General features: G+C 42.8%; 1 protein-coding gene across 1 annotated transcript in view; it reads left to right on the top strand.

Moving 5' to 3' along the window:
* The window catches only part of COL4A5 (collagen type IV alpha 5 chain), a 130,638-nt gene that overhangs the window by 36,518 nt on the left and 69,745 nt on the right, over positions 1–24,375 (top strand). Inside the window, 9 exon segments of the mRNA XM_087972037.1 lie at positions 2,599–2,658; positions 14,280–14,369; positions 15,466–15,510; positions 16,042–16,086; positions 16,194–16,256; positions 19,891–19,944; positions 21,218–21,244; positions 22,978–23,058; positions 24,225–24,287. Of these exon segments, the coding sequence (XP_087828163.1) occupies positions 2,599–2,658; positions 14,280–14,369; positions 15,466–15,510; positions 16,042–16,086; positions 16,194–16,256; positions 19,891–19,944; positions 21,218–21,244; positions 22,978–23,058; positions 24,225–24,287 (528 nt within the window).

Genomic DNA, 24,375 nt, shown 5'->3' with positions numbered 1-24,375 from the left:
GCAAGTGATATAAAATATGATACATAAACAATTTCCTCAAGAGAAAACAACTGTTGAGCAATTCTGTCTGCTCCAAATAGGTAGTTATTTAATTGCTCTAATCCAGGGGTGGGATTCAAATTTTTTAAACAATCGGTTCTGTGGGCGTGGCTTAGGTGGTGGGCGTGACTTGCTGGTCATGTGGCCGGGTGGACGTGGCTTGGTGGTCATGTTATTGGCTGGGTGTGGCCAACTCAATATCACTCACATTGAGGCACGCATCTCCTCACCTGGCCTCTCATGACTGTGGGGATGGGGCAAAAGTCGTAAGTGTGAAAAATGGTCATAAGTCACTTTTTTCAGTGCCATTGTAACTTTGAATGGTCACTCCACACAAGCAAAATACCAGCAAAGGAGGGGGAAAAAAACTCCAGAGCGGTTCTTGAGACAGGAAGTCTAGTCCTGCCAAGAATGTAATAAGGGTTAATGGAGAGGCAGTTTCTGTAAGCAACACCAGAATGTTTCCTTCCTGCCTTTTTTACAGGATTAGGCCAGTAATTTCTTCTAACAACCGGTTCTCCCAACTGCTTAGAATGTTAACAACTGGTTCTAGCGAATAGGTGCAAACTGGTAGAATCCCACCCCTGCTCTAATCACAACTTGCATGGCTGGCTAACATATCTGGTACTCAGAGGTGGTGGTGCAATCTTTTGCTACATGCCTCTCTTCCAAAGGCCATATTTATGGGAAGAACAGTTGGGCTGGTAAAGACAGAAAACTTGGCCACAAATTTTATTCAATTATAAGGTCGTATTGCAACTCAGACTTCCTAAAAAATGACTTTTGGATAATGATACCACGTGCAGGTATTTGCAAAGAGAAATGTTTTAATTAATTTTAAGGGTGTGTCTGATTAATTTATTCTTCAAAAGGTTGCGAGTTATTACACACAAGTAGTTACTTGAAGAGGCAATCCCAGATTGTTGAAGGTACAGATAATCCTCACCTTACAACCACAGTTGCGACCAAGTTATAAGCTTGGGGACCAGTTGTAAGTCACTTGCTTTCAATGCTGTTTAAGTAGTCATTAAATCGATGGTTGTAAGTCGAGGCCTACCTGAGTAGGAATAGAATATCGTTACATAACCTTTCTTTCATAGACCTTGTGCTTCCAAATGCGCTGGATTGTGGTACCCAGAATTCCCTGTCCCGGAAGCTTATCTTGCAAGGATCTATCTGTACAGATCATCCCAAATGAAAGGCAACATACAGGTGTGTGTGTGTGTGTGTGTGTGTGTGTGTGTGTGTGTGTGTGTGTTACCTGCATGTTTGATTGAAGATCAGGATCAGTTCTTGCCCTGGGAAATTGCCTTCTAAGATGCAGTCTGGCTGAAAGAACAACAGAAAGACAAGAATTCTGTTATGGTTATGTATGAACATTTTTTTTTATAGCAGGGATGTCCAACCTTGGTAACTTTTAAGAACTATGGATTTCAACTCCCAGAATTCCCCAGCCAGCCATGGTTGAAGCCGAAGTCCATAAGTTGTCAAGGTTGGACACTCCTGATGTATAGCATTCGTCTCTCCTTGAGGTGCGTATCTTAAGTATCTTGGGGAAGAAGATGGGCTTTAAGAAGCCTCAGCTGGAAGAAGGAGATGGTTTCAACCTAGGGGATTTATGGCTGGCAGTGCCAGGATTATGATTAGGGGTAGGGGTAATGGGTGTGGGCTCTGGGCATCTTTGAACAACACAGCTGTCTTGTTATGTTGTAATAGTTGTACTAGACTCGTGATGGCGAACCTATGGCACGCGTGCCGGAAGTGGCATGCAGAGCCGTTTCTGCTGGCACATGAGCCAACGCCCCAGATCAGGTCCACTGTGCATGCACGCATGCCTCCCTCCAGCCAGCTGATTGTTGGGAGGTCTGCTGTGCATGCACAGGGGGGGTGGGACATGCAGGGAGATGTGCGTGCACACGCAGAGGTGTGGGGCACGGGGCGTGCACACATGCACAGGAGCACATGGTGCACGGGGGTCACGCATGCATGTGCAGGGGGTGGGGGGGTCATGCACACTTTCGCCCGCAATGACAAAAAGGTTAGCCATCACTGTACTACACCAAGAGATGCTGAAGTCTTGGAGGATGAGGAGAACAATGATCTTAAAGAGGGTGAATGATCAAAGTAGGGAGTTTTTGAAGAGTTTAGAAACATGGAAGGAACCACACTGAGAATCTGGAAGGCAGAAGACTTTGATCTTGATAGGATAAAACCAACAACTTGCTTCGAAGCGGGAAACCCCCTCCCCCCATTTTTGTCTCTCTACAAAGCAGAAGTAACCAACTCTTTTTCTACAGACCACCCCCCACATAGGTTGATAAGCGAATTAACACGTTTCCCCCCTTTTATTAATATAAACAGTTAAGTGAGCTTCATTGCTCAGTTATCATTGAAATTTACTTTCTGTTTTGCATATTGTAATTAGAATTATCTGCTTGCTTGTTGTTTGGTACACCTGCCATGTTTAAAGTATGCTTAGCTCCCCAGTGAAGCGTCCCTGTTAACTTTTGAGGAGTAAATCTTAATATCTCACACTGAACTTCTTTCTGTCCCTTCTAGGCGTGCCACGGCTGTTCCTCCAGCACGAAATGTGACTGTAGTGGACACAAAGGAGACAAGGTGAGTCTGGAAGGAAGTGTAAATTTGTGCTAGACATGGGGTCCCAAACCCCCAGTCCATGGCACGCCAGAAACTGGGCCATGCGAACATGCGAAGCCCCACCATGGGATGTAGGCAGCATATGAAATGACATCGCCTCTGGTCCACAGGAAAACCTCTCTCCACAGGACCAATCCCTGATGCCCAAAGGGTTGTGGGACCACAGCGCTAGACAGTCAACCCAAAGAACTGCTTTACAGATGTTCCTCCAGGAATCTCCAAACTTGGCAACTTTACCACTTGTGGACTTCAGCTCCCAGAATTCCTCAGCCAGTAGTTGAAGTCCACAAGTGGTAAAGTTGCCAAGTTTGGAGACTCCTACCCTTGGCGAAACACGCCAATGTATTTAGCATACATCAGTGACCAATGGTTCTCCCATTGCTTGGAATGTCTTATAGCTGGCTAGAGTGTGGTCTTTCCTCCACATGTCATAAGATGTTGTTGAATTCATCCCAAGATTTCTACAATCTCAAGCAAAGAAATCTCACATATCCTTTGACAGTCTTAATCCATTTGTTTACTGCCGACACGTCACGAAATTTCAGCTATTTTTATTTTTGTTTAGTTAATTTTTATTTCATTCTAGGGGTTTTGGGGTTCATCATTACATGTTCCATGCCTCTTCTTGTATAGCACATTGTGAATTACACTTTTTTAAATTATGTATAGCTCTAGTACCAAATCGATACAGATAAACTTTATGGGCACATGTGATCTGTTTCACCCACCATGCTAATTCCTAAATAGGTTTAGTTTTGGCTTAATGTTAAGGAGAAGCCAACCACAATGATTTGAAGGCCATGATTGATGGCCTAGCATTATACACAAAGTGGTCATGGCTTATTCTGCAAATCATGATTACACAGGGCATGGCATAACATGGTGTGTGAACCAGATCACTGAATTGGAGAAATCAGTTTTTAAAGTGAATTCACGAAAAGTCCTCCAAAAATTAGCTGTTTGGATCTGAAATTCCAAGCTGACTTGAAGAGTTTGAGTTTCTTCTATAATTTGAGCTGCTGTTACAGTTTTAGCATCAGCCTAATTAGGACGCTCTGTTTCTGAAGCACGCTTTCAGGCCGAACTACTTAGGAGGGGCGCCTTTTTCTCGCCAGGTGCTTAACGGAATGAGGTCATAACTTGGCTCAGGTGCTTCTTGAAGGTTCATGCAGATGTACCTGTGCCAAGCCCAGGGGTTTGTCTTTTTCTGGCAAGGAAGAAAGGTTAAATGAGGTTGCGTTGCCAAGAGCCCCAAGTTTTCTGATAAAAGTCAGAGATTTACTGTTCTGGCACAATTTTGGACTGAAAAATTTGGAGAAAGCGAATTAGGTTACGCATTATCGGGGGGAATCTCAGAAGTGACAAAAACAGCAGTGCGTAGCTGGAATTAACTGTCAAAAGGTGTTCTACTTGTAATAAGCCACATTTTATCGAAATGTGCGGATGAGTTTTGACCTAATTGACATCCTCCATCTGATATTATTTGTTTTTAAAATTGATTGGGAAGGCGTATTCATTTTTGACTTAATTGTCAAAAGTCAATTCACGGCAGAGTCCACACCAGTGGTGGGATTCAAAAAAAAATTATTACCGGTTCTGTGGGTGTGGCTTTGGCTTGATGGGCATGGCAGGGGAAGGATACTGCAAAATCCCATTCCCTCCCCACCCCACTAACCTGCTTTCCAGCTCCGTTCTCCTGTGCAGGGCAACCAAAGAAAACCCAGCCAATCAGCTGGGACTCGATGGGAGGCAGAGGATAGATGGGGTTGTCGGGGCCAGTCAGAGGTTGTATTTGCCAGTTCTCTGAACTACTCAAAATCTCCACTACCAGTTCTCCAGAACTGGTCAGAACCTGCTGAATGCCACCACCTCTGGTATGTACAGGTTTGATAAGAGTAGTCTTTGAAGGGCTGCTCCATTTCAAAGAGGTCCTGCTTTGCAAAGCTACTGGCCAGCTTGCTTCTAGAAGCAAAGAGAAGCTACCTATAACTTTGGTCTGCTCTGTTTTCCAGCCACATACAAGTGTTGGCAAGTGTCCGGAGTACGTGCACCTGAGTTTTCTCCACTGGAGGAGTCCTCTGAAAGATCTTTGGGCTTGGCATTTGTATCCTGTCAATCTTATACCTTGTTGAACCAGATTCCTCCTAAGAGGAGATCCTTGTAGCTGCTCTCCAGAGAGGAATGTTGCCCTCTGCATTACATGGGGCGTTGCTCATTCTTCGTGTTCCTTGTTGAGGCACAGATTGTTCTGTCTTGAGCCAGGTCCTCAGCATCCCAGTTCTTCAAGAAGTCGTCAAAAGTGCATACTGGTTTTGCTTGCTGGAGATCTAGCACTTGTGTGCCCTGCTGGTGTCTTTTGGTTCTTTAATTCCAAAACAAACAATGGCCTTCAGAGAGAATTATCTGCCTGACAGGCTAATTGCCAGGCACCCAAAATCTGATCACATGACCATGGGGATGCTGTGATGGTTGTAAGGACAAAGACCGGTTGTAAGTTTTTCAGTGCTGTCATAAGTTCAGATGGTCACTAAACAAATCTGGTAAGTCGAAGACTGCCTGTATTTGTATCTTAATAATGCCCCAGTTATTCTGTTGTTTGCCTTTTCCAAAACATCATCTTCCAATGCTCTGCCTTCTTCGTGTTGACCCAAATTCAGATCCCTTTAACCTAATTATTTTTCCCTCAAAGAAAAAAAAAAGTTATCTGTTTTTAAAATTGGTGCTTGATGTGCCATAAAGTCTCCCATTATAGCCCATGATTCAGTGTCTCTGGAAAGATGCCAGCGTTATAATTTCCCCTTGAGAATTATCTGTGCTGTTCAAACTTGTAACCGTTTCCAAAATCAAGGGAATTTATTCACTTGGATTCCTTGTCCTTTAAAACAAAAGTAATAAAATAGTATCATCCAAGCTTCAAGGTTTAGGTCTGGACTTGTTTGAACCTTCTGTGAAAGATATTGGGGTCTTCTTTTTAAGGCGTAGGTCTCTTAGGAGCAGAATATTGACAATTATACCCGCTGCCTTTTTACTCTTTTATAAGTCTAAAGCAATGAGTTGCGAGGTTTGAACAGCCAACCAAAATGAGGGATTTAACCTGAATTTGGAAGGCAAATTCTTATTAAGAATTCCAGGTACTTTCTCCAATGTTGCCTTTTAATTCACGTGGAACTTGGACTGCCTACAGCTGTTTGCTGGTGTCCTCAGTAGCTCTCTATTTCATGCAAGGATTAGGTAGTCCTATGACTGAATTCTGAGTGAGAAGCTATTTTGCAGTGTCTCCAATTTAGGTCCTATTCAGAATGTAGATTCGTGAGCCAAGTAGGATCTCAAAGAAAACTTCCAGAATGTGATGTTTCAGGTGCTGGAATGATGTCCAAGAGATGTAGTTTTAAGTTTACTCTCAAGCCAAAGAAGTTCACCCTGTGACTTTGAGCCAATTGCTATCTCCTATCCCAACCTTATCACAAGGATGGGACAATGGAGGAAGGAGTGCCATGGTTGTTGCCTTGAGCAACAAACATTTAGTAACAAACAATAGCCACAACAAAGATTAACCTACAATGCCTAACTTGATGTCCATCAAGTCCAATTTCCCCTAATACCAACCATACTAACCATCTGTGACTTGATGACACAATATCCTTCCCCACTTGTACTTGGATGAAAAGTCCCAGAATTCCCCAACCAACATGGCCTAACCTCCTGGGGAGTTCTGGGAGAGGGTCAAAGGAAACCAAGAAGGCAAAGTTGTATTAGCTTAGTCTCAATATTAGTCTGTGATATATTATTTGTGGATTGCATATAAGGATTATGGTTAATTGCTATGGTTGGTTGCTTTCCCAATCTGTTTTTGCAGAACGAGCAAATTTTACTTAGATTTGCTCACCATAAAAATATTTTGAGGCACTTGAATGAAGATGGTGGGAAGTTAGTCTCCTTGCTGCCAGTTTCTTTATTTACATAACATTAACTAACCATGGCTTGTTTCAGGAAGACCAAAATATAAATTAGGCTGATGGTTACTTTCTGTTGAACTGACAGTTGGAATCAGCTTGAGCCTAGCCCATAAATTGAAAGACGGATGGCTCAGACTGAACTGACAATTCCACTTAGAACTTGGATGATTCAATCATCTTTATCATAAATCATGGATTAAAAACCACAATTACTTATAAATCAAATGATAGTTTGCCTTGTGCTCAACAGGATGTGTGAATCCAGTTCTGAATCTAAGATAGCCTTCACATGAGAATTAAGTGTCAAAAAACTAGTGGGTGAACATACGTGCTGCCATCTTGTCCGAAATGGTTAAGCACAAGGTTGGACTAGAAGATCTCCAGGTCCCTTCCAGCTCTATTCTGATGGATGGATGGATGGATGGATGGATGGATTTTAGTATTCTGTACATGCTTCTTTAAGTTTTATGTTTCAGAATTTTCTGAACCTTGAGCTGTCATTATTTGGGGTCAATAGAAACTGAGATTCTTGGTTAAAGCTAAGTAGTAAATTTAAGTAGTAGACTTAAATTTCACTTTCTGAAATTCCTTCCTTGCAAATCTCATTGCACTGAAATGCAATGCAGGTAACACAACACATCCTTGTTTTGGATTTGCCACATCTGAATGCAACCCAAAATACGCATCATAGTCAAGAACTCCCTTAACTGTCTTGGAACTGTTACAGTTACAGTTGGCCAAATCCATTTCTCATATCATATAGCCATAAAAGGTTTCAGATAACAATTACAGTTTTTTTTTATTGCTTAGGTTCCCAACTTCCCAGTCGGAAACTATTTTGGCACTTGAACTAGTGAACACTCATGGTGTGCAAAATGTTTTGATTATAAATGCTGCAAGCTTGAAACCCCATCTTGAACTCTAATCAGCTCCCTGACTTGCTAGAACAATGTGAGCAAAACTCAGAAGAACATCTCTAGTACAATCTGAACAGCATCCTAATGTGTCCCCTTAAGGTCAGGAAAAAAACTGTTTCAGGCTTAAAATATCTCAAATTTGAAATGTCTGGCTCACTGTCTAGTTGCCAATAATGAACATGTGATTTTTTTCCCCCCACATTGACTATTATACTTGGTCAGAAATGGGTTCTATTTGATTTTAGGTTAGCTCAGGGGGATCCAGCCAATGAACCACCACTAGGCCCTGAACCTAAATTGCAGAGCTGAAATTCATTGGTACATTGCTATTATAATGCTGATGTGATTTCAGATTTTTCTTTTCTTAGGAACACAGTAAAAAAAGGTGAATTAACTCCTCCCAAATTCTTAAGGCACTTGTTTTACAGACGTAATAATCTCTTTGAAGTGTAGCCACATTTTGGTGAGGATATAAAAATATCTGGGTTTTTGTAATTTGTTTTTTTTAGTAACATGGCTGTAGTTTGTCACTGTCATTTGCTATGATGCTTGTTTTGAATTCTCACTCTAGCCTACAATCCTAGTCTCCATCCAGATATTAACCAGATCTGACCCAGCATAGCTTTCAGACAGGGTTAGCTTGGCACCTCTGCTTTCTGGCAACTGCAAACTCCCTTAAATTAAACTTGACTGGTGATTTCTCAGAATTGTCCATCTAGTTTTCTTGGCAATGCTACAGAAATGAAATGCTTTTTCTGCAATGTTTTATTAACTTTCCGGTCTAGTCTACAAGCTCAGCATTCCCTTGTGACCAGCATTCTCTACTTATCACAGCCTGCTCTCCTTCATTTTTTAAGATTGGTCCAGGCTCTGGGCGTTGCCATTTAGTTGCTACCTGCTTTACTATCCTTGTCCGAAACACTAGAAAAGGTGAATTCATGTTTCGAGTCCTCTCTCCTTGGGGGGACATCCCAGCCATATCATAGAAGGTGGTGGCTTAGTGGCTTAATGACGCTGGAGATGATCTCAGCTCTGACAGCTCGAACCCTTTCCCTGTGTAACAGGGTGAGCTTCTGTCACTGGCTCAGCTTCTGTTCCCCTAACTCTTCAAAAGCATGCTCTGTGCAAGTAGATAGCTAGGTAGTGCTTTGGTGGGGGAGATGAGTTGGTGCTCTGTGCAGGCAGTCGGATTCCTGATGGCTCTGAACCTTCCCGGTTGTAACACCCACTTGTGAGGCAGCTCTAGGACAGGAGGGGGCCTTGGATAACGCTGCAGGAAAAGCCCCTTGACTTTCTCTCTAGTGTGAAACCAGCTCGCCCTCCTGTGGAGCATCTTGGAAAGTGCACAAGTGTCTCCTAGAACAGTGGCCCCCAACCTTTTTCGAACCAGGGACCGGTTTCACGATTATTTATCCTTCCACGGACCGGTACCTGAGTAACGTGAGACTCCACCGCCATCGGGACGGCTCTTCGTTCGAAGCCGCCCCCCCCCTTCGACGAAACTAAGGCACGAGCACCCAAACGCCGCTTTCCAACTGAAAAACTGGAAGCACTTTCCAACCAAAAACCCGGAAGCAACCGAAAACCCGGAAGCGCTGTCAAAACAAGATGGCGGCGCCCAAGCTTTGCGGCCCGGTAAAAAATGATCCACAGACCTGTACCGGTCCGGGGACCGGTGGTTGGGGATCCCTGTCCTAGAACAGAGCTGGTACCTTGGCAAGCCAAACTACTCCTCTGCAATAGCATAAAGAGATTGGGCTGCCCTTTGTCAGAAACAGTGTAGGGTCTCCCGCTTGGGCGGGGGGTTGGACTAGATGACCTACAAGATCCCTTCCAACTCTGATTATCTGTATCTACTGAAAAATTTTTGATCTCCTGGTGAGAAAAAAAAAAAAAACTTGTCTTCCTAGCATTGATGTATATGACTCCATGCAATGTTCCCAGCCTATCTGTACTCTAGAGCAGGGATCTCCAACCTTGGGCCCTTGAAGCCTGGCGGACTTCGACTCCCAGAAGTCCCCAGCCAGCAAAGCTGGGCTGGGGAATTCTGGGAGTCGAAGTCTGCCAGGCTTCAAGGGCCCAAGGTTGGAGACCCCTGCTCTAGAGAATATACTGCCCAAACCAATAGATTCTTGTAGATAATTCATAGTTTGAGAAATTGATAGAGCCTCTCTGTTTCTTGGACTTCCCCCCCCTTCAGATGGCACAGTGAATGGAAATAGGTTTCGATCTTGCTTCTGGCGTGCTTCACTGAAAACAGACCCTTTTTTGTCCATCAGCAGGAAACAACTGTGCCGCTCTCCACATTGTTCAGTGTGTGATGCAAACAGGATATAACACACGTTGCATTGCTGTTCCCCCCTCAACAGTTCTCAATCAAGCTAACGAAAGAGAACTTACTTTCAAAATTCTTTCCAGTGAATGAAACTTTCATAGATATTCTTCTAAAAGTGGGAATAAGTTATTTTTCACGGGTTACAGTAGATGACCAAGGCACGTATGTGTGGGTGTGTGGGAGGGAGGAAAAAAGTGAGAGAATGTCCTATTTTTCAGAGTCCATCTTTCATGGCTTGGCATGTTTTCATTTAACCTGCCAAAAGGGCACCCCAGGGGCCTTTTCAAAAATGGGAAAGATGGATAGCCAGGGTGGATTCTGATGTACTTGGTAACCGCAAGTCTCATGCAAGGAAAGCTAAAGAAGGAAACCAAGCCAGTCCATTAGGAGAGTACAACATCAAACATTCCAGAATGAAACTCATCAGTTTGGGGGCAGGGAGGGGTAAGCTGCCTCCAAAAGACACAATCTGTTTCTGGTTTGGGGAGATTAACTTCTGGAAAACCTGCCAGAAGCCCACCCCCAGCTCAGCTGTCTTGGCATAACAATTGTGGAAAAGCAGAACCTTCTGGACTTTGTAAGGACATTGTTTTTCCCCAGAAGAGTTGGACTTGGATGGATGGACATGATTGCAGCAGCAATGAGTGTACCAATGAGAGCCCTAAAAGACCAGGCTGAGCCAGAAATGTGAGAAATGTGCCCATGTCATGAAGAGTTGGCACCCGCTTGATGGCACTTAATCAGACCAAGCAATCACACAAGATCAGTCGTTGCTTGTATGTATACTGAGAAGCTTATAGTCTATAGAGATTTCCAATCATCCAGGTCATGGTTGTCCCAAAGGTGCTTTTTGAGGAGGCAACTGGATTTCCTTGTTTTTCGTTTTGAAGACGTTTTACTTCTTGGATGAGAAGCAAAATGTCTTCAAAAGAAAAAAACAAGAAATTCCAGTTGACTCCTCAAAAGCACCTTTGGGACTGAGAGCTTATGCACCTTGTATGGCCAATCACACTTGGTCAATAAAGAATAAAGAATTCTATCCTTCCCTCCCTCCCTCCCTTCCTCCCATCTACCTGTGATGACCCGGGGCATGGCACAAAAGCAACAAAGTCACAAAAATAGGTAAAGTTCCTTTACTTCCTCCAATTTGGCCTTCAATGTCCAATTATCACCGGCTGGAGAAAAAACTCTCCCAAGAACAGTTTTTAAGGGAAAGAAATTGCATCCAAACTCAAAGTACATATAAATTATAAAGAAAAACCAACACAAAACACACTGCAGCAATTAACGAGACAGGGCAGGATAAGGGATTGAAGACATCTAAAGATAATGAAATACACACCCTTGTGAGGACACCAGAACTCAAGATAAGACTTGACAAGCCAGAATAATTTCATGTTTTGCTTCCAGCAACTTTGCCATGTGGAGTTTGCCCTTTTAAACATTCTTCCCAGCTGTAGCCCATGAAGGGTATCAGGGCCCTTTCCTCCCCCATAAACCATGCAACTCATGTTGCTCCCTTATCCGTTCCTCCCTGTGTGCCCTAGGATGAAGAGGGGGTGGGCCTGGGTCTTCCTCTGAATGCCCAGCCGGCCTGTGCCCTTCCCCAGTTTCCGCCACACTCCCACTCCCTGTCGGCTGTTCCACCTCTCCCTCAGAATCAGATTCCAACAGGAGCATGACACTACTTACCTACCTACCTATCCATCTATCTGAGGTTTCTCTTTCTAAACTGCATCCAAGTGATTGACTGTAGGATAATACAGACAGTCCTTGACTTAGAACCATTTGTTGTAAGTTGTAACTGTTCAAAGTTAGAATGGCTCGGAAAAAAGTGACTTATGATCATGCAGCATCCCCATGGTCACATGATCAAACTTCAGATGCTTGGCAACTGGCTCATAACTGTTGCCGTGTCCCAATGTCATGTGATCACACCTTTTCTGACCTGACAAGCAAAGTTGATGGGGAAGCCGGATTCACTTAACAACCGTGTTACTATCAACTGCGACAAGGAAGGTTGTAAAATGGGGCAAAACTCACTTAACAAATCTCTCAGCAACAGAAATATCAGGTTCAATTGTGGTCATAAGTCCAGGACTACCTCTGTATTGCAGAACCTTTACAAGTTTCCTGCTGGACTGAAGTGAGGTCCGAATTGCAGCTTTCCAGAGAAAGAAAAAATTCAGGCCATTGCATCACCATTCAAATTTTGCTGAACATTGAATGCTAGCGAGCCAGAAAACCATCCAAAGATAAATGAGGTGGCTGAGAATAGTTTTAATATCTTGATTATCATGGGACCAGGTCATCCTGTGCACCTTAGTCCAGAGCCAAGAGAAGAAGAATTGATAAGTGGTTGGTAATGACTTTAATAAAATGACAAATTGGTAATTTATGATCCTGGCTGCAGACTTTTGCATGTTAAGGGTAAGGAAAAGCACTGTGAGGAGCCTGAGAAAGAAGTGAAGATTATTTGGACAACAATCAACAGAGAGGAAATCTTGTCAAAGGTTTATTTCTTAAATGGCAGCTGACTCCTGGGTTGCAAAGACCAGGAAGAAACCTTTAGAGACTTCTCCTTAAAAAAACTTGCTAATAAAGGAGATGTTGAAGTTCCTGCCACAGTGCCCAAGTTTTCAGTGTATATTTTAGCCCTAATTCTTGCATTAATCCATCTTAATGAAATGTATTTATTTTATTTTTATTTCAGAAAATGTATCTCATATTCATTATAGAGAATCTATATATTTCTATATATATATATACACACACATACATACAGAACTTCTCTGATTATTCTGTTGTTGAATAATCAGTTGAATAATCAAAATCAGTTGAATAATCAAAACTGAACACTTCAGTTGAATAATCAAAACCGAACACTTCAACAACAGAATAATCAGAGAAGCCATAGAGATAGAAAAACGCCCACACAGCATGAATAAACGAGATGATACCTCCCGCCTACCAGCCATTTGGAAACCCGCCCTCATGAACAAACGAGTACCTAACATGAAGAATGACACCAGACCCACATGCATGAGGGCCACACAAGATGCTACCACCACACTTCCACGTAGAAAGCAGACTCACACCCACACAGAAGATGAGACACGACCACGGACCAGAAGCCGTACTGCAGCGGCATCACTACCCGCTTCAAACCCCTCCAACCCATACATGAAGTGAACTGACGCCCACCATGAAGATGTGGCACGAGCACGAACGCGAAGCCAAACAGCAGGATCACAGCTCACCAGCTCAAATCCCCAGCAACTAAGACTAACCTGAGCACAACCAAGCTCCCACCTGAACAGAACACACCCCAGCCAATCAGAACACAGCCAACCCCCAACCAATCAGAACACAGCCAAACCCCCAACCAATGAGAACACCCCCACCCAATCAGAACACAGCCAAGCCCCCACCCAATCAAGTCACACCCCACTAGCAGTTAAAAGGAAGAAGCAGCTGCAAGCTCACATTACTTCGAGAAGCACAAAGCCACAGAAGACACAAGCCTGAAGATGATGAATGAGACTTCATCGAAACGTCAATCTCATCTGCCATCATCAGGCTTCTGTATTGTGTTCATCGACGAACACATATTTTCAATCACTGTAATTCTTGCTTCTTTAACAGAGGTGGTGGTACTTCACATAGATTAATCCATGATACTGTTTCAATTCATCCCACTATTCTACTCTAATACAGAATGTATTAAAGTAGAATAGTGGGATGAATATAAATATAATAAAGATAAAGATAAAACCAGAAACTTTTCTATTGGGCTTAATGGAAAAAGATTTGTGGGGAAAATGGAGCTTTGATGTTATATATGTTGACTGTAGCAAAACTACTTTATGCACAAAAATGAAACCGAAATGGAATTTCAGTTCCCACCATGGACAGATGGCTGCAAAAATTGATGGAGTTAGTAGAGATGGCTAAATTGACTGTTTTGATCAAAGAAAAAAACCATACTTTTGTTTCTACTTGGAAACCGCTTGTGGACTTTGTGCTTTGGGTGGAAAAAAATGAAACTTTGGTTTTGGGTTTTATTGATTTGATAAATTTATTGTTATAGAAATGGCTAGTTTATAAAAGTATGTCAATGTAAAAAGTTGAGGTTTGATGTTACTATCCTAGTGTACTGCACCAAAGGGAGTCTGCAGTCAATGCCTTTCCTGCCACCCTTTTCTACACTTTTCTCTTCCCCTTTCCCTCCCTTTTGTTTCATACTCTTTGCTTTTGTGTTTTTGTATTTTATATTATAAGCTAATTTTAAAAAAACTGTAAAAAAATATCACCTACCATTCCATGCTGTGCAGAGAGCAAGCTCATTCATCCTGGCTCTTTTCTTGGCCGCAGGGCGATCGAGGTTTCCCAGGACTGCCCGGCCAGCCCGGTTTGCCTGGCTTCCCTGGCCCAGAAGGACCAGCTGGATCTCGTGGCGAGAAGGTGAGTGAATGGAAGGAAACATTTCAGATGCTACAGTCACCAGGGCGTTGCCATCTTGGATGACCTGTTTATTTTGCTTTCTGTTAAGTGACTAGAGAAGCCATTTTGGTGTAGTGGTTAAGACAGCAGGCGTAGAAATTGGGAGACTGAGCCTCACTTTAGGCCCAAAGCCAACTGGGCGGCCGTGAGCCAGTCATTCTCTCTCAACCCTAGAAAGGAGACAAGGGCAAAACACTTCTGAAAAACCTGGCCAAGAAAATTTCAGGAATTTGTTCACATAGTCAGTAGAAATCAAGAACGACTCGTAGCAATCTGATCTAACGATTAAGACACCAGGCTAGAAACTGGGAGAGTACATGTTCTACTCACTTTAGGCCCAAAGCCAACTGGGTGGCCGTGAGCCGGTCATTCTCTTTCAGAGCAAAAGTCAGTTAGTCTACCGGGGAAGGTGCTGGACTAGAATCCGGGAGGTCATGAATTCTAGTCCCATCTTAGACTGAAAACTAGCTAGGTGACCTTGGTTCACTCCCCCTGTTTCAGCCCAGGAAGGAAACAGTGGCCAATCACTTGTGAAAAGTCTTGCCGAGAAATCTGCAGGAACTCATGCAGGCAATAACCAGGAATCAAGTTTGTCTTGAACACGATGAGAGTCCGTTTGATGTGGTGGTTAAGGTGCCAGTCTAGAAACAGGGAGATGTGAGTTCTTATCTCACCCTTAGGCATGAAGCCAACTTGGTGACCTTGGTGATCCCTCAACCCTCAGCAAGGTCAAGCTACAGTATATCTGAAATCGTGTTAAGAAACTTGCAGGGATGTGTCCATTCAGTTGCTAGGAGTCAAAACCTAACCTGAAGGGACACCCACCCATATCCAGGAGACTAATTGGCTTCCTTGGGGAGTTGGGTTGACATTGTGAGAACAAACTGCTGGACTCAATGGGCCAGAGAACTGACATAGCAGAACCCATGTTCTCATGTTCAGGTGAGGCATGGGCAGAGCAAGCCCTTCTTTGTTGAAGATATCGCATGGATGTCTGCTTTTCTGGCAAGGGATCTGTTCCTGCCATTGGTCACACTTTGTCTTCTCCTCCTTGCAGGGTGATGATGGATTTGCAGGGCCTACAGGACCCAAAGGCATCCGAGTAAGTGATTTTTTTAAAAAAAAATTCTGGCATAAAGCATAAAGTAGATACGAGTCACCAAGGGTTGTTTTGATAGTGACATACAAACATATTACATGCATGCACACATACATATTGTACATACATACATAGTAAAAGACTTATAAGCAAACCTCACCCTGCACTGATGATGTTCCCTAGTTAGGTATTGAAATGTCTGCAAAAAAATGACCGCAAATTTAGAGAGCACCAAGGATCCCACAGTCCTCCTCCCATTCCTCCTTCTTCAGAAACCCCGCTGCTTTCTAGCCCTGATGATGTTCCCTAGTTGGGTAATGAAACATCCGCAAGTAAACCACCAAGCTCAGAGAACACTAAGGACCCCACAGTTCAACCCTGAACCCTGAAATATTCTCATCTCGCTTGCTATCTGCTCTCAGACTAGCAAAAGAATCTCTGCTCCGGAGCCTTTCTTTAAAATAAAATGCTGTTTTCCTCTAAATATTGGATACTATCTAACTCGATCTGTGATTATTATTATTTTCATCTTAGGGTCCTCCAGGCTTACCAGGTTTTCCAGGAACACCGGGGCTTCCTGTAAGTAAATTGTATTATAGTCATGGTGGCTAAATAGCTGTCTTTAAAAACAACCAACCAACCATCATAATACAATCAACATCGGATGTTCTTCTTTCTGTACGCAGGGACTCCCAGGTCAGGATGGACCTCCTGGACTCCAAGGTATCCCAGGATGCAACGGAACAAAGGTGGGATTGGCTCCTTTGGAAGCATACAATTTTCCTAACTCGTGTGGGACAATTACTCTACAGCAGGCCTGTCAAACTCATCACATGCTGGCCACGCCCGCAACCAGTTTAGCAAAGGGGGGGGGAAAAGTCCCAATATTCGTCACATGATGCTGCCATGACGACATGAGTTTGACACCCCTGCTCTATGGTCATAGTAGAAGAGGGTTAATGTGCAAATTTGGAATTTTGCACATATGCTAACAATACTTGCCCTAAATGTTTGGCTGCTAGGACTGGCTGATTTGTAAAGTGATGCCGTGAGGACATTTTCAGCCAGAAAGTCTTAATTTACACAACCAGGATAGGATACAGCAGCAGGCTGAGTTAGAAAAGTTTAAGGAAAGTTGGATTTAAGTAAGGTTGGGAGACCACCATGAAATGCCAGGTTTAGGTCGAGAAGAAGGGAGTGGCCAACCTATCTTGCTCTCAAGAAAACTTCCCAGATGCAGCTGTCCAATTAATGGGGCTGATCTGACCACATCGAGGGCAGTGTTCCTTTAAGACATGCGGAACATGCAGAGTGACCAACCAGTGTCTGAAATACTCTGCTAATTACAGAGGCTGCACGACTGCAGTGGATCCAACTCTCGACTCTTTGTTTGCAAAGCGAAGACTTTGGAGGAGACAAGAAATTCTGTCTAGAACAGGCTCTTAATAGAGTGATTGGCAACTTGCAGTCCGCAGGTCAAATGTGGTCAACCAATGTCTCTTTTGGGGGTCTTTCAATCTCCAAAGATGCACTGTTGAAATTCAGTGGCTAAGTACCTGATAATTGTGATAATTTCCAAACCAGCAATGGAATAAGTATATAAATGAAGAGATTGGTTTGCAATTATGGCCACTTTTCAACTCCCTTTTGGAAAAACAACTGGGGGAGGTGGGAGAGAATTGACAATTCTGGCTAGGTTTCCTTGGAGTTAAATTCTTGACTCTTCTTTTCATTTAGCAACTGCCGAGATGATCTAACGGCGCTGAATAAATAAGTGGAGTAGATGTCAGCTTGACATTTGAGCTCAAATCTTCTGATGAGGCTAATCATAGGAGTAGCGACTGAAGGAATGTTCTCTGTCCTTGATTTTGCTGTCCAAATGCAGCTGGAAAGTGAAAGTAATGCATGGGTATATGAGAAAGTTGAACACTGAAAAGCAAAATTTGCCATTTATCTCAAGTGCTTTGCAGTATGGTACGGATAGCCAATGCTTCAATTCCTTTTTTTAAAAAGGCCTCTGGAATGCAGGACATACCGTATTTGCCGGCATATAAGACGACTGGGCGTATAAGACGAGCCCCCAACATTTCCACTCAAAATATAGTTTTTGTTATATACTCGCAGTATAAGACGACCCCCCCCACTTGGAGGCATGCTTTTCAAGGCAAAAAAGTCGTCTCATACGCCGGCAAATACGGTAAGTTGTAACACTTGGGGTATTCTGGATATAATTCTTGATTGACACCCCCAACCCCTTTCCCCCAAACTTACAAAGCCACCAAAATGCTTTAGAGAGGCAGCTTCGCCTTTCTCAGGCTGGCACTCAATTCCTCTCCCTTTCTTTGTGACAGCCCCCGCGTGCGTGCCATCGGGACTCCAAGGGTGGGGGATGGACAGCTGCCAACTCTCTCTCTCTCTCTGTGTGTGTGTGTGTGTGTGTGTGTGTGTGGTGTGGAGGGTAATTCCGGCTATCTCTGGCCTCCGCTCGGTTTTAAAGTCGCTTGGCGGTTCCCAAGTCGCAAGCGCGCGCTGGCCGGGAGACGCGGCGCCGGGTGGAAGCCCGGTGCAGGGGAGGCAGATCTTTCTCTCTTAAGCGGGGAGGGGAGGAGGGGACAAGAGGAGGGACGGGACGGGACAGGGGGGCGGGAGGAGGGTGCCCGCCTTCTTCCACCGCCCACCGGACCCTTTTCTTCCCAAGGGGACCCTGGAAAGCAGCTCGGGAGCCGGGTGGCCCTGCCCAGCGGGGTCCCATCAGGAACTTCCTGAGGACACCCCCCCCCCGCCCCAAGCACAGCCCTCCCGGTCTTTCAAAGAGGGAGGGAGAAGCGGGAGGAGCAAATTGCCGCCCCCCGCCCCGCTGCCCAGAAGGAGGGGCGCCACAGTCCACCCCCACCACCTTCTCCCCCCCCCCCACTCCCCGGGCCATTACGCGGCTCGGGGCTGGCTGGGCGAAGCGGCCCCGCCAGAGACCCTCCCGCTCCACCCCCACCCCACCTCCAGATTGGCCTCCGCAAGCGCCCCGAGCCGGGCGGAGGGTGGGTGGGTGGGTGGGAGGAGGAGGAAGAGAGACTTCGGCTGGGCTTGAAGGGGCTTCGCAAGTTGCGGAGCTCCGCCCCCGTCGCTCTTGCACCGAGTGACAATGTATTTACCGGCGTATAAGACGACCCCCCCACTTGGAGGCATGTTTTTTAGGGCAAAAAAGTCGTCTTATACGCCGGCAAATACGGTAGCTATACCCCCTGTTTTAGCTCTTTAAAACAGCTGCGTTTTTTCTTAGCATCCCATAATTAATGCCTTGTGCTACTTTGTTTTTGTGTCTGTCATGCTTTCAAAATCAATAATAAACTGTGTTTCTAAATAGTAACCTGTGTCCCCCACCCAACCAACCACAGTGATTAATCTAGTTCCATGGGGAGGAAGCATTTGAGCTCGTATCACTCAAGGAATTATAGGAAGTGGACCATGTTAATCTATCGTGGCAAAAATTGGGAGTCTAATAACATCTTTTCTGATTCACAAATTTTATTAAAGCTTTTGTGAGCTCAACTCAATTCATTAAATGCACAGATTTACTCAGTTGATGTAGGATTTAAATTTAGCGGCTAACCACTACACCTCCAAAGAACTAAGCTGCAGTTCATGAGATCTTGTCTTTTAATAACATTTGTTAGTTGGAAATGGTGCTATTAAACTCCTGATTTCTCAGCATGGAAAAATCTTTGAAGAGTTTGCCCGTTAATTGGCCAACAAATAGAATGTTGGGAATTATCAGGATAGTATCTGTGGCTTTGGAAAAGAGCTAATAAAAAAGGAAATAACCATAGCATTAAAAACCCCTAAGTCAGTTACTTTGGGATGTGGCAGCTATTTGTGAAGTATGGTAGTTTATCTCCAAAATAAGCTTGGAATAAATGATCCCATTTCTGAGCATACCAACCCAGTTTCTTCATCAAGTGGTTTTAGGAACAGCAGGAGCTACAAGAAAAAAAGGAGAGGGAGAGGGGAAAAGGGAAGATAAAATTGGGGGAAATTTCATATGATTGCAGGTTGCCAACTCCAGAATTCAGCATTGAGCAAAAAACTACCTCTCTGTGTTCCAATGCTAATATCTATGGGGATCTATTGGCATGTTCATGTGATGCATTTTGTAAGCACAGCTGCCAACCTCTACCACATGTAACTTAGATAAGATGATTATCAAAAAATAATAAATATAGAGCATGGTCTTCTATCCATCCATCCATACATATATACATACATACATACATATGAACATAGGCAATCATTTTGCTTTTAAATTGTGACGTTCTTTCCCTATTTCGCAGATGTCCAAATTGGGCCACTGAAGGCCTTCAATGAAAGTTTTCCTTCTGTCTTCTCTAGGGAGAACGTGGTTTTCCAGGCAGCGCGGGTTTCCCAGGTTTGGCTGGACCTCCCGTAAGTAAAAGAAATACCTTCTTGTCACTCATACGGTATACTTGGTTCCAAATAGTTTTTGAAGCCTCAGCCTGACTGTTTATTGTATTTTATGCGATGTTCTTCAAGTTCAAACTTGTAGATGACGTCTCCATTGCTTTTTTATTGGAGCTTCCAAGAATGGTTTACATTTATTTATTTTTTATTTATTTAATTTATATACAACCCATCTTGCTATTTGGGGCAACTCTACACAGCTATGATATGCTTTATGAAAGAGACGGGTAGTTAAGAAGATAGATAGCAAGACAGACAGACAGACCTTTTGATATATCATAGTTACCTTGTGGCAAGATGGGGCAGCAAATAAATTTCATAAACAAATTAAAATATATATGACACCTAACATTCATTCATTCAACCAATCAATCAATCAGAATAGAGCTGGAAGGGACCTTGGAGATCTTCTATTCCAACCTCCTGCTCAAACAGGAAATCAATTTCATTTCAGACAAATGACTGTCCAGTCATTCCATTGGTTAATTGTTGTAACTATCAGGAAATTTCTCCTTAGCTCTAGATGCTAGAGTGATCTCTTTGGGGAAAGTTTTCTATTAATTATTGGTGTTTCTGCAGATGTTTGAAAGATACAAGAAATTTGGTATAGCTGAAGACTAAGACCCCAAATTTGAAGTTATAAATATATTTAAAAAATAGCATATTCCTCAATGTTCATCTAAATCAGGGTTTCTCAATTTCAGCTACTTGCGAATGAGTGGACTTCAGCTCCCAAATGCTGATTGGGGGGATTCTGGGAGTTGAAGTCCACATATCTTAAAGTGTGTGTGTACGGAGATTCTCATTCATCCAGGTCATGATTGTCCTAAAGGTGTTTTCATTTTAAAGGCAACTGGATTTTCTGATTTTTTAAAAAGACTTTTTACTTCTCATCCAAGAGGCTTCTTTAGTTCTAAGTTAATGAGAAATGAAGAAGCTTCTTGGATGAGAAGTGAAACACCTCAAAGAAAAATCAAAAAGTTCCATTGCTTAAAGTTGCTGAATTTGAGAGTTCTAAGCTTTAATTGCCTATATTTTTGCTCCATTCCCTAGTCACTTCATTCTTTTCACTGAATTTAGAAAAGATAGTCTGAACCAGTATAATTTTCTATCCTTTTCTTTTAATCAAACATGGAGGATGAGGGAGACTGAAGGTCAGATCTCTCAGTCCAAACCAGAATCCAGTTTACAGAATCCACAGCTTATTTTTAATTCTTTATCTCTCCTTTTTCTACAGGGCCCACCTGGTTTTCCAGGAATGAAAGTAAGTTTGCTTTCCCCAGTGTAGAATCACACACTGTGAGCATGTTGCTTCCTCTAATTATTAGTACCTGGGTAGCTGTCATTGATTTTTTCTCTGGGTTTCTTTCCTATGAGATGCTATTAGATGTAGATACATTTCTAAAATAAAAGAATTGACAAGCCAGCTTTGTCACAGATGCTAGAAGAGATGCATTATGGGTTTCTCAAGTTTCCCCAACATTGTGCTGTAACACAAGCTAAGATAGTCTAGAATTTTCCATCCTCACCCCGTTTTTCCTTGCAGGATTTTATATTTCTGCTTTTTTATTATAAGAAGTGAAGGATCTTACAATTTGGATTTTTCCCTTTCTGTTGCAAATGTTTCCAGTGCTTTTCAGGCCTCTTGGTGCCCGGATTCTAAATAAAATAAAACAAAAATATGTTCCTGGGATTTCACCAAAATGTGAGAAGCCACAGAAGCTACAAATTGCTGAAGAAAGAACGATACACTCAATGACATTCACACATGCTCTTTGGCCCTCTTGTAGCTAAGAAAACTGACAATGCATTTAACAGAGTTTTTCACCAAACATCACTGGACACCAAGTTCAGTTCTCCAAGTCCAAGCAGAATGATAATGGTTGATCATTAACAAGTGGTGTGTAACTAGCAAGTTTGCATCTTACAGTACCTTCATTAATTTTCTGAACATGTACATTCATGCATTTTCTATTCCTTTGTTGGGTTTCCAACTCCTTACTATTGCCCCGGTCTAAAAGTATAGTCTATGTTACTGCTTAATGCCTTAATTTGCCTGTTCAGACATTACATTGAACCTTAGCTAAAATAAGTGATGGTTTGTAAACCCAACTTTAAGGTGTTTTTATTCTTTTCCATTCTTCAGTTCAGGCATCCTGCCAAGCTCTGATCTAGCTTTGATGTGGTGTCTGCACTGAATCGGAGAGGTTTCCTGAACAGGAGACAAAAGACCAACCCAGTCAATTAAATGCTTGTATGGCTGTTAGTTGGATTTTTTTAAAAAAAAATTCTGTACTTCTGAAAGTATATTTCATTAAACATAATTGCATTCTGGTAATATTTTCAAGCTGAATGAAGTCATTTTTTTTTTTTCAAAGAAAAAGCACAATGACCCTGATTTCCTCCTCTGTCCCCAATCCCTCTACCTTTTCTTGGGGCCACACATTTAACATGAACATAAATCAGTACTTTATGCAGCAAAATAATGTCTACCGGATGTTTAGTTGCAAGAATAAATATAAATAACAGAATAATAGAGTTGGAGGAAACTTTGGAGGTCTTCTAGTACAACCTCCTGCTCAAGCAGATCCTATACTGTTTTCGACAAATGGTTGTCCAGTCCCATCTTAAAAGCCCCCAGTGTTGGAGAACCTACAACTTCTGAAGGCAAGCTATTCCACTGGTTGATTGTTCTTGCGGTCAGGAAATTTCTCCTTAATACTAGTTTGCTTCTCTCCTTGATTAGTTTCCATCCACTGTTTTTTGTCTTGCCTTCTGGTGCTTCGGAAAATAGGTTGACTTCCTCTTCTTTGTGGCAGCCCCTCAAATAATTGGAACACTGACTATTGTGAATGTATTTCTGCAAGAAAATGATTGCATGAAGAAGTTGTTGGAAGGTTTATTTTGAACAGTTCAGTGGGCACTTTGGTGTGTCTTCTTGTTGAAGCTCATCATGAGTATCACTATCTTAATCCATATCCCATCTTTACATTTTAGGGTGATCGTGGAGATACCATCACCTCTCCCCTCCCTGGACAGAAGGGTGACCCAGGATTTCCAGGTCCACCTGGAATTCCAGTAAGTTGGCTAAAGCATCTGATGTGGTTCAGTGAAATGTTTCTTTTAAGGAAACTTGGTGGTATGCAAAATATTTTAATGATAGCGAAACATTAACAGGTAGTGCTGCTTGAGTAGGAAGTCAAAACTCAGAAAAATTCTCAGATCAAATGTTTTTTGATGCAGTCATGGCTGCTGATATAAAATAGTTTGAAAGGGCTACAAGGAGACTCCTGCTGTGGACTGAAGAAAAACCAAGTCCAACTGCCTTTTGAAAAGCATCTTTGGGATATTTAGCAGAGGGGACACCATCACCTCCTTAGTTCAAAAGTGCCACTGTTATGGTTAGAAAGGTTTTTTTTCCCAATCAACTAGCATGTGCCTTTTTGGAACATAATCCCATGCTCTGCACTTCCTCCACGAGAAAGATAAAAAAACTGATAAAAATAAAGGCAAATAGAAGATGGATGACCTTCAATAAAAAAAGATGTCCAAAGAGCTCTTTAAGCTCTGGTCTAAAGTGGAAACTGTTGACATACAGCATAAAGTAATAGTGGTCTTAAGTAATTTCCCGTCTCTATTTTTGTAGCTTCCAGGATTATACAGAGGTTGATAACAAGACATTCTCAGATGCTGGAGACATGTCAGTTGTCTTCATCAATAGGACTGACTTGCTTGATTCTAAACAAAATTCTGGATAGCTTGATGTTTCTGAGTGGTTCAGTGTTCACAGCCATTATGCTTACATTGTGGCATTTTGGTATTTTTTTTATTGAAGCACCAAATTAAAGTTGCAAAACTCAATGCATCACTGAAATTGGGCAAGCAACATATGATTCTTTCTTGTTGTTGTTGGTATCTGTGAATATAAAACAATCTCCCAAGTAGTTCACCTCCTGCCTGGGATTATCCTACAAGAGTGTCAGTAGAGCCCTGGGGGTTCTCTGAAGTTGGTTGTTTTCTTGTAGAGGTTTCATTACCCAGCTATGTAACCACATCAGTGCCTAGTCAAATAATGAAATGTCTGCAGATGTAATGGGACATGGGGGGTGACAAACAATATCTTTTGATTGGCTGTCCAGTCCTCTACAGGGGATACTCTTATTTTTCCTGACATTCGCAGACTATATGATAGTATGTGCCTTCTAAAGGCAAAACTTATCCAACAATTTTTCCTATTCTTGTAGGGCTCTGCTGGTCTCCCTGGTGTAGAAGGACCAGTTGGTCCTCCTGGACCCCCAGGTTTGACGGTACAGTTTTCTGATTATCTCTATTTAATTAGTGGAAGGAATAAAATTGGCACCAGATGAAATTACGAATGGATGGATTAGAGGGGGG

The sequence above is a fragment of the Notechis scutatus genome, chromosome 10 (genome assembly GCF_049901735.1).
Source record: "Notechis scutatus isolate UNSWTSFEM ecotype Mainland chromosome 10, rNotScu1.2, whole genome shotgun sequence".
Lineage (NCBI taxonomy): Eukaryota > Metazoa > Chordata > Lepidosauria > Squamata > Elapidae > Notechis > Notechis scutatus.
Note: the sequence above shows the minus strand (reverse complement) of the source record. Positions and strands in the feature narration are given on the sequence as shown.